The sequence below is a fragment of the Seriola dumerili genome, unplaced genomic scaffold (assembly GCF_002260705.1).
Source record: "Seriola dumerili isolate Sdu_G_001 unplaced genomic scaffold, Sdu_1.0 BDQW01000050.1, whole genome shotgun sequence".
Classification (NCBI taxonomy): domain Eukaryota; kingdom Metazoa; phylum Chordata; class Actinopteri; order Carangiformes; family Carangidae; genus Seriola; species Seriola dumerili.
This window is the reverse complement of record NW_019174305.1, coordinates 4,997,047-5,007,146: the sequence shown is the minus strand read 5'-3', so window position 1 is coordinate 5,007,146 and position 10,100 is coordinate 4,997,047. Positions and strand designations below refer to the sequence as shown.

The following is a 10,100-nucleotide window of genomic DNA, read 5'->3' as shown; positions in this document are numbered from 1 at the left end:
ATCAAGGACAGGTCAACTGCCATTCAAAGTGTGGTATTATTTGTATTGTAATACTGGTGCAGCTGCAGAGCAGGAGAAGCTCTGCACAGGCTGTAACCTGTCCAACGTCTGTCGCCTGCACAGCACACCTGTGTTTTTATGAAATGTTCCTGTGGACTAAAGGACTCATAGATTATACATTAACTCAACAAGTCTAATTCTGAGACATGTAGTTGATACGAACAACGTGTGTGTACCAGTCTCCATGTTTCAGTTGACAGTGTCTCTGCCACCTGGTTTGGATCCGAATCAAATCTGGTGCAGACATAGTAAAATAGATGACAGGCTGAAAAAGATTTGATGATAATTGAATCATTTAAGCACCTGTCTACTCGTGTTAGTAATTTCACTGATACTGGTAACTAGTTTAATACGTGACACACACACACACACACACACACTCCACTCCAATACACCATAGTAACACACACAGGCTCACTGGATAGACATACACATTGTGTTCATATGCACTCTGTGTACATAGCAACACGAAGGCATGCCTTTACACAAACACACACACACACACACACACTCAAGCTCACACACACACAAGCTCTGATAAAGGAATAAAGAACCAGCCTGTGTCGAAGCTGCTGCTCTCAGCTGTCGCTGGCGTTGTCTCCATCACCACGGTGACGGACACACAAACCTGCACCACAGAGCTCCATTCAGAGGGAAACAGCACCTGTCCCAGCTACAGCCAGCTGTTACCACATGGTTGCGATCATTACAGTCAATGTGCTCAGGGTGGGTTTGGTCCAGTGTAGCCTCACAGTGCTGGCATCTGTATGTCTCTGTGGATAACTGGCTCTGCTGCTCCTTCTCTCACAAACATCACTGTGTCAACATGTGTGAAAGCAGTGAGAGGCAGAGATTAGGTGATCCAATCTTTACCTGGATCTTTCCCCAAACCTCAGATAGACTAGAAGCACTGAAATCAAAATAGCGCGTAATGATTGGTGGAGAGAGGGGAGCGTGCATGTGCTTGTGAGAGTGTGAATCAGCCATGAGAGGAATGAGTCCTGCTGCATACTTCAGAGCTGACTTACAGATGTCTCGGGGTTGGATCCATGTCGACCACAGGAGTAATTAGACTGGAATGTGGTTTTCAGGGAATGCTGAGGAAGACACACACATGCACACGCACACACACACACACACACACACACACACACACACACACACACACACACACACACACACACACACACACTCACACATAAATCTGTTACTCATTACCTGTTGAGACAGTGAGTGTTCAGACATGACTCTGATGGTTAAAACAGTAAAACAGTGAAAGCCGTAGCTCAGTGATGGAAAACTGATTGCACAGCTGCTCTCCACTCATTTCACATGAGCCCGCAGAGAGATTATAAACAGCTGATCTGTCCTCCACTTTCAGTCTCAACCTACAGAACTCTGACCTAATATTCCCTCTTTTCATCGAAACATGCATCAATGTTTACCTCATTAATTGATGTCATTGAACTTTTCAATGCAGCTGTTTATTGACTGAACTGATCAAATGAAGGTTTACACAGAGCTCTTAGTGAACGGGGATTGTAAACATGTACCCCTCCTGTCTCCTTCAGTCACGTCATCGCAGTGCTGTGAACGTCTGCGGCAGGAGAAGGAGGAGGTGCGTGTCAGCGTGGAGGAGGCTTTGAAGAGGCTGGAGGAGCAGCACAAGGAGGAGCTGGTGCAGCTGGAGGACAGGTGTGTTTTCACCTCTGCTGATGTCATCACAAGCTTGGCACTAGGCCTGGCATAGATGAGATTTAAAAACTATAACCCCCTCAGTGGTACCACACATGTTGCTGATTGGTGTTTTTGTGTTTCTGTGTGCGACAGACTGAGGAGTTTTTACCAAACTGAGTGGGACAAGGTCCATCAGACGTACCAGGAGGAGGCCGACAAGTGCCGCATGTTGATGGAACAGCAGGTCAGAGCATGCACACACACACACACACACACACACACACACATTACGCAACTGCTCATAAAAAAATCTCTGCAGCATGAATATGTTTAGCTTTTACATGGGGACATGTGAGCAGAGATAAGCCGTCACAGATACGTTACACACAGTTTACACTTTGTTTTCTGCTCTGTGAGTCCGCTGTGGCACAGAGGCTAAAGATCAGAGCTGATACTGTGCGCCACTATAGTAACACAAGACATAGTGCTTTTCTCATGTGTCTGTTGAGAACAACAGCAGGAGCTAAAGAAGCAGCAGTAACAGTGGTGGTGGATCAGACCTGTGTCTTTGTGTTACTGGGTTTCGGTAAACTCACACCTGCACACACCGTGTCTGCATCCTTCAGGTGGAGGAGCTGAGGAGCCGACAGGAAGCAGAGAGGAAGAACCAGGAAGTGAATCACATCCAGAAAATGGAGTCTCTCAAACAGCAGTATGAGACGTCCATACAAGGTGTGTGGTGCACAAATACACAACGATCACAGCTCAGTGTTTTAAATCTAGACTTTACCACACTGACTGAAGTGACTGATGGCTCTCATTAAATGAGTTGATGCTGATGTGTGTTTGTGTGTGTGTGTATGTGTGTGTGTGTTTCAGAGCTGAAGAGGATCCAGCAGACAGACCTGCAGAACTTGGAGAAAACACTGACAGAGACTGAAACTTCTCTCTCAGTGAGTCGTTCATCTTCTGTGTTCATGTGTGTTACTATGTTAGTGTGTTAGTGTCTGTGGGTGTGTGTTAATTGGACTTTTCCAGTTTGCTAGAAAAGATTTGTCCTCACTAACCCCATGTTTTTTTTCTGCACTTTGGCTTTAAGGAAAACTTTATCTCAGAGTAATGATAATATATGAGGAAGCTGATAAATCATTGTTATCTCCACAGTGAAGCAGCAATTTGATGAGTTTATCCGCTGCTGTTTTCTGTGTCAGTGTTCACTCATTCATGACCTCTGACCTCTGTGTGTGTGTGTGTGTGTGTGTGTGTGTGTGTGTGTGTGTGTGTGTGTGTGTCTCCCTCTGACCAGGAGAAAATATCTGAGCTGTCAGCAGAGAAGGAGGCTCTGAATGAGAAGCTGCAGGCGGAGGAGGAGAGGAGGAAGTGGATACAGACCGACAAGAATCTGGTAACACAACACAAACACACTGTTAGAGATGTTGTGAACACAGGTGTGAGTGTAATAGATGCAATGTTGTAATCCCTCCCATCAAATTGGATTGTCTCCACTGATTTCTCCAGTTAAACCATCAAACATGCTTCATCTGTTTTTGTAGTCATTATCGTGAGGTGAAGCTCAGTGTTGGTTTCTCTGTTGAACACCAGCTCCCCCTGCTGGAGTGGAGGAGTCACACATTCTCACTTTACTCTGAGCCAACAGCAGTCTGTAGTGTCACTGTCAGACAAAATCTTTGTGTGGTTGTCTGTGCCGCTGCAGTGAGCTTCAGCCGCTCTGACTTTGTGTTTGTCGGTGCGTTTGTGCAGAAGGACTCTCACACAGTGTACCTGGAGCAGGAGCTGGAGAGTCTGAAGGTGGTGCTGGAGATCAAGAACAACCAGCTGCACCAGAAGGAGAAGAAGCTGATGGATATGGACAAACTGGTGAGTGTCAGTGCCTCCATCACATGTTGGACCACGACAGTCCACATGCTGTTTCAGAGGTTTCTCATTCTCTCATAGTCGAGGAAATTATATCACGTTATATCACTCATTTTGTGTTGTTTTATTTTGGAGCAGAAACGGTTTGGATGAGTAGGAGACTGTGTGTGTGACTGTGTGTCACTGTGTGTGTGTCGCAGGTGGAGACTAATGTGAAACTGGAGGAGTGTCTCACGAAGGTCCAGCAGGAGAACGAGGACTACAAGGCCAGAATGGACAAACACGCTGCTCTCTCCAAGTATGTACTGCCGCTGATACACACACACACTGTGAGCGTGGGAGGGAGGTGAGGCGTTGGTGTTGCCATCTGTTCCAGTGAATCTGTCTCAGCTTCATATCTCCATCAGACCACTGACACCTTTAAATCAAAGTATAAAACATGATATTTCCTGCTGTTCAGTGTATCACTGAATGTGGGCATGTAGATTTGTTCAGGCACATCTTGGCATCTTACATGTGCCTACTGATTTTCGTACATGTAGGTTAAACCAAGGCTATAAGAACGGCCTCGCTGAAATTTTCTAGGTGGTGCTGTTGAGCCATTTTGCCACACTTATGTGCAAGACCCATATCACATGTACATTTTCACCAGTCCTGACGCATGTGCACAGTTTAATGAGTTTTTGAACATGGCCACGCCCTCAGAAAGGCAATTTACTTTTATCAAGGAAAATAATCATTAAAGCTGCAAGCAGCATTGATCGGACCCTCACACTCCTGTGCACGGCGGGGGGGACAGCTCTCTGTCTCCTCCCTTTATACCTCTGTCTCCCCCAGTTACAGCTCTCTGTCTCCCCCTGCAGACAGCTCTCTGTCTCCCCCTGCAGACAGCTCTCTGTCTCCCCCAGTTACAGCTCTCTGTCTCCCCCTGCAGACAGCTCTCTGTCTCCCCCAGTTACAGCTCTCTGTCTCCCCCCTTTATAGCTCTGTGTCTCCCTAGTTACAGCTCTCTGTCTCCCCCCTTTATAGCTCTCTGTCTCCCCAGTTACAGCTCTCTGTCTCCCCCTGCAGGCAGCTGTCCAACGAACAGGCCATACTCCAACAGACGCTGCAGAAAGAGTCCAAGGTCAACAAGCGTTTGTCCATGGAGAACGAGGAGCTGCTGTGGAAGCTGCACAATGGTGACCTGCTGGCGAGTCCCCGCCGCCTCTCACCCACCTCACCTTTCAACTCACCAAGGAACTCTGCCTCCTTCCCTACAACTGCCCCCTTATCACCCAGATAACCCCACAGGAAACACTATCCTGTCCTCTGACCTCCTCATCACCTTTCGAAGCCTTGGATGGATGAAGATCCACATACAGAGACAGACTTCAGACTTCAGTGTTGTTGGATATGAATCACGTAACAATCTTGTACATTTTGAATGAATTGCATTAAAAGACACTTATTTTGAAAGTGGCAGACATTGCAGTGGCACTGATGCACTTCAGTCTGAGCGTGGGACTGGCCTTGTTCTATCAGTCTCTACCAAACGCCTGCTTCACCAACAAACCCTGTTGTTCTGAAGAAAAGGGAACAGGCACCTCAGGGTCTGTACATAGAGCCTCGCTCTCATTGTGACTGTCCGGACTTTTGTTTTTTATTGTACAGTTTCAGATCATCCTGTTCTTTAGTCCCTCTCTCTGAAGAGGTGGCTGGGAACCTGGCTCCCAGTTGTTTGGGTTTGCCGAAGTTAAGATCGTCATCTTAACATCTGCAAACCCAAACAACTGGGTTCTCCTTGGTTTAAAGAGGATGTTTGTTCCAAAGAGCGAAGCTCAATCACTGATTACTGATCTGCTGTGGAGGAAGAAGATGAACGTTGTGTCCCTCTGTGTTCACCTGAGGAGCTGACCAGGGGTCAGTGGACACCTGCTCCTCCATGTGACCTCTACCTGAATCTACTCTGTGAATGTAATCACCTTCAGTTCAGACACAGTCTCACAGCCAGATATGCAGTTGACTTAAGAAGGAAGGTGTTGGCCAGGACCGTTTTCACCCTCCTCCCCATTTAATTTTTCCCTAGCAGAGGGATACCCCTCCACCCATCCCACCCCCACCCACCCCAAACCACCTTGTGCCCTAACAGAAACGAGTCAGAGCTGATGGTGACTGATGAGTTCATACCTGTCTGACAGACACTGGTCCTGTTTCACACTTTGTCCTGAAGAACCTCAGATTTACCCAGAATGCCTCAGTGTACCATGTTCTGTTTTCTTTTGGACAGAATAAATATGACACATGAATAAAGCAGCCATCTTTTATTTCACATATTAAAATGAATGCGAAGAAACGCCTGAGTGAGTCACACTGACTTCATCACTTTGTTCTTCAATGGATGTGAACGAAGTCAAACAGGTAAGAAAGTGATGACACGTGTTTCTTTCAGCCAATCGGCTGAGGACGATCGGCACTGCCTGGCGCCCCCACTGATGGGGGGATGACCGACGGTGAATGCTCCAGGTCAGCGGCTCGTACCATCATCACCACGGATTTGATGGAGTACCACCAACCGTGCCACGTATACCACACCACTCCGTCATTGGTCATGGCTTCGTACGGCCCTTTGTAGTAATGACCGTTCAGATTCCCCGAGTCACACCTGTGAGGAGGAAGTAAAGAGAACAGGTGAAACACCTTGTTTTTCTCCGTCCGTTCAAAGTAACTGAGCAAAGCTGGACTCTGTCCGTTACCTGCTGAACCACCAGCCAGACTTGCTGAGTCTGACACACTGGCTGTCAGCCTCATTGTTCGGCTGATCAAAGGTGCTGAACTTGACCCCGCTTGACCCCAAACCTGGATTGGCCCATTTTTTCCCACCAGGGGAGAGAGTGTGAGCATCAGCCAGAGCGTCCCCTGCGTTCCCAGTGAACTCTTCCAAATGTAACTGGTACTGGTCCTGTAGCGGAGAAAAACAATTAGTGTTTCATCATTACTGCATCACTGACCCCCACACCCACCCCACCACATCTGACTGATGGAGGGAAGACAGGGACTGATGGAGAAAAGAGAGAGTGACTGATTGAAAGAAGAGAGAAGGACTGATGGAGAGGAGCAGTGAGGAGTAGAGGAGGACAAGAAGAGAAGGACACAGAGTGGAAACATCTGGCAGACCTGTAGTCAGACATCCTTGCAGCTGTTTCCATAGTAACAGTCATGAAATACAAACAACACACATAGTCTAAATAAGGCCACTAGAGTTATGGGAAAGGAGGAGAGGGACAGTCACAACTTTTTTTTTTGTCACTCAACTAAATAAAGCTCAAACTGATGAACTAAAAAGAAGCAGAGATCACTTGATGAATTTTATTGAAGGAATCAGCTTGATTTTGCTCTGACTCTGGAAACAGACCAGGAGTCTCAGTGACATGTCAACATGTGTCTGTTTTACCTTCTCATCGTCCACCTTGAAGTTCTTGTACTCTGCGTAGCGCTGATTCCCCTCAAAATCCTCCATGTTAATCCGCAAATCGTAGTTTCCTAGAAGACAAAGGCCCTGTTCAGACCTTGTGTTAACATGTGTCTTCAGTGATCTGATCACAGGTGGTCAGCCTGTCTCCACGTGTGACTCCAGTGACCACTTGTGATCTCACTTCCAGCTTTATATGTAAATACATAAGTCATGAGTCATTGTTTTTGGCCAAACAGACAGACAGGTATGTTGTCAATGTGCTTGTGTGTGTGTGTGTGTGTGTGTGTGTGTGTGTGTGTGTGTGTGTGTGTGTGTGTGAGAGAGAGCGAGAGCAAGCGGGCCATGGAGGGGTTGAGTGAATTAATGCGCTGTGCACAGCTCTTACAGTGAAATCAGGTTTTATCCAGTTGAAATAGTAAAATGTTTTGGTTCCATGGTGAAACTGTGTTGGGACTAATCAGACAGACACACACATACACACATATACAGGTATACACACCCTGGGAGGTGAGGTAATGTAGAGGATCGTTGCCCAGCCAGAATTCTCCGTCAGGGGAGTGCAGGTCTCCAAATCCATGCTTGTACTCTACCCATGCTCTGTACAGACACACACACACACACACACACACACACCCACACACACACACACACACACACACACCCACACACACACACACACACACACACACACACTGATTTCATATGTGTTTGTAAAATCAGATGGTTTATGTGTGTAAAGCTGACACACACACACAGTCACACACAGACACAGACAGACAGACAGACACACACACACACACATACACATACACGCACACACACTCACACACACACACACCTGTCAAAGCTCTCCTTGCCGTCTCTCCTCCTCTGGAAGACGGTCCATCCTCCTCCATTGTTCATGTCACAGTAAACAGTCAGTGCAGTGGGAGAACCGTCTGGCCGAATCACATAGAGCCCACTAGCCACGTTACCATCTGCAAACACCTGGGAACAGTCTACACACACACACACACACACACACACACACACACACACACACACACACACACACACATAGGTGAAATATTCAGACAGTTGTTGATGATGTGATACGATGCAGGTGTTGACTTATTTACCAATGCTAACTGCTAATCGGCCGCTTGATAAAAGCCTGTCTGTGTAGATGTGCTCCATCTTTATTTTTCCATCCAGTTAGTGTGAAACACATGAAGAGCTCCACACCAAACCTTACACAGTTGTTTTAGCTGGTGAAAGGTTTATACACAGCATCGTGATTCAGGCCTCCAGATGAACGTCTGTCATCCTTCAGGATAATATCTGTGCCTTCAGCTGATAAACACAGTGTTCACCAGCTGCTCTCTGGCCAGGTCTGACTGCTGCTCAGCAGGTTTATCAGAGCTTTGTGTTAAAAGACCTCCTGCAGTCAAAACAAGGTTCATATGAGCACAGCTGGAAGAACAACACAATGAGCCAAAACAGGCTGAAAGGCTCTGCAGAGCTGTGATAATCCTCTGAGGCTCATTATGTCACAAATGATCCTTTAATCCAATGTTAATAAAAGAAAATATTAATGAGCTTTAACACTGAGGACAGATGGTGAAGTGGGTGGTACAGAGCAGCAGCTGACAGCCAACAGCTCGACTGACACCCTGTAAACACACAGACACACACTCACAAACATCTGTGTGTCTCATAGACATCTAGCCCCACCTCTGTGCAGGTTCTCGGGTCCCAGGTGTGAGTTGGGTATGTGCTCCAGCTGCTGGGCCTGGCTGTTGTGGAGCTCCTGGATGTAGCGCTGCTGGTCGCTGATCACGTTCATCAGGTCCTGGACCTCTGCTTCCAGACGGACCACCCTCACCTCACATGGCACGGGGACCTGGACGGAGACAGACCAGATGAGTAAATCCAGGTTACTGTGGACGCAGCCTGTCAGGACCAGTAAACAGCTTACAGCTTAGTTAAAGATGCACAACATTTTACAACTGGACTTTACAGCCTGCAGCCCTGGTGCAAAGAAGAAACATAATGTGACTTTGCTTTGTTGTAAAACTTAATGAACTTTATGCAACAGTTAACCCTCTGAAATTCTCCTTCAGATGAGCAGGAACATGAAGTGTGTCATAACAATTGAAGAATTTCTTTTCTAAGAGAAAAGAATATATAACAAAAATACAAAGAAATCTACAAACCTGGTAGTTTTAGGTTTAACCAAAACCAAAAGATATGATGGTAAAGGTTTTCTCCCACTGTCTCAGAGGCATGTTTTAATATTGAATTTGAACCAAACCAAACCATCAGGACAGGATCAAAACAAGCAGAATAAGTATCTAGAGCAGACAGAGGAGACAAACAACCATCACAGGCCGAGTCTCACAAACAAACACACATGCAACAGTCCTCACCGACATAAAGATAAAATAACAGCAGAACTACTTTTTAGCAAACAAGTCCCTGACCTGTTCACAGAGAGGTCTGTGTAGTGTAACATTTCTGTTTTGTAAATTAAATAATCCAAAATGTGTTAATAAATCACAGAATGTATGGTGATGTGCTGAGAGTTAGGAGTTTCTTACAGCAACACATGCAGCCAGGTGAAGAAGGAAGACCACAGATGTCCTCAGCTCATCCATAACAAATGATCCCATCAGTCAGTGTATCAAACTGCTCTGTCTGAGCTGTGTCACTGAGCTTGTCTCTTATGTCCCATGTCTCATCACTGCACTCTCTCACCATGACTCTTTATGCAGATTATTAGACTGTAAACCAGCCTCCATCTAGTGGTTGGAGTGAACAGTCCTTGTCTCCAGTTTGTACCTAACTCCTCCGTCTGAACCTTCCTACGACACACTAACAAAAGTCACTTCACTTATTTCAGACGTTCTGTCTGTAATCCTCACCAACAACTCTATTAACACCTGGATAAACATCTGTTTGTAGAGCATGAAGTTGTCTTTTTTGGCTGCAGTATGGAGGACTAAAGATTGATTAATCTATAAAACAATGTATACATAAATAAATAATAGACATA

General features: G+C 46.2%; 2 protein-coding genes across 2 annotated transcripts in view; one reads left to right on the top strand and one right to left on the bottom strand.

The window, feature by feature from the left end:
• LOC111217902 (protein piccolo-like) overlaps positions 1–5,713 on the top strand; it is a 35,765-nt gene extending 30,052 nt beyond the window's left edge. Inside the window, exons 11-18 of the mRNA XM_022739924.1 lie at positions 1,632–1,755; positions 1,891–1,981; positions 2,364–2,469; positions 2,617–2,690; positions 3,044–3,142; positions 3,499–3,615; positions 3,813–3,910; positions 4,684–5,713. Coding sequence (XP_022595645.1) covers positions 1,632–1,755; positions 1,891–1,981; positions 2,364–2,469; positions 2,617–2,690; positions 3,044–3,142; positions 3,499–3,615; positions 3,813–3,910; positions 4,684–4,897 — 923 coding nt within the window. The 3' untranslated portion in view covers positions 4,898–5,713. The remainder of the gene's footprint in view (positions 1–1,631; positions 1,756–1,890; positions 1,982–2,363; positions 2,470–2,616; positions 2,691–3,043; positions 3,143–3,498; positions 3,616–3,812; positions 3,911–4,683) is intronic.
• On the bottom strand, positions 5,714–9,702 carry LOC111217901 (fibrinogen-like protein 1). The gene is made up of 7 exons (XM_022739923.1): positions 9,646–9,702; positions 8,780–8,948; positions 7,905–8,064; positions 7,566–7,663; positions 7,046–7,134; positions 6,348–6,553; positions 5,714–6,256 (listed from the first exon to the last, which is right to left on the bottom strand). The coding sequence occupies exons 1-7, from the start codon at positions 9,700–9,702 to the stop codon at positions 6,040–6,042; spliced, it is 996 nt and encodes a 331-aa protein (XP_022595644.1). The 3' UTR covers positions 5,714–6,039.
• Positions 9,703–10,100: the final 398 nt, after the last annotated feature.

Coding starts and splice junctions, on each gene's coding strand:
- LOC111217901 (XM_022739923.1), bottom strand. CDS start 9,702: ATGGATGAGCTGAGGACATCTGTGGTCTTCCTTCTTCACCTGGCTGCA. Junction 7,664..7,904: donor GGCAAGGAGAGCTTTGACAG/GTGTGTGTGTGT, acceptor GTGTCTGTACAG/AGCATGGGTAGAGTACAAGC. Junction 7,135..7,565: donor ACATTACCTCACCTCCCAGG/GTGTGTATACCT, acceptor TTTGTCTTCTAG/GAAACTACGATTTGCGGATT.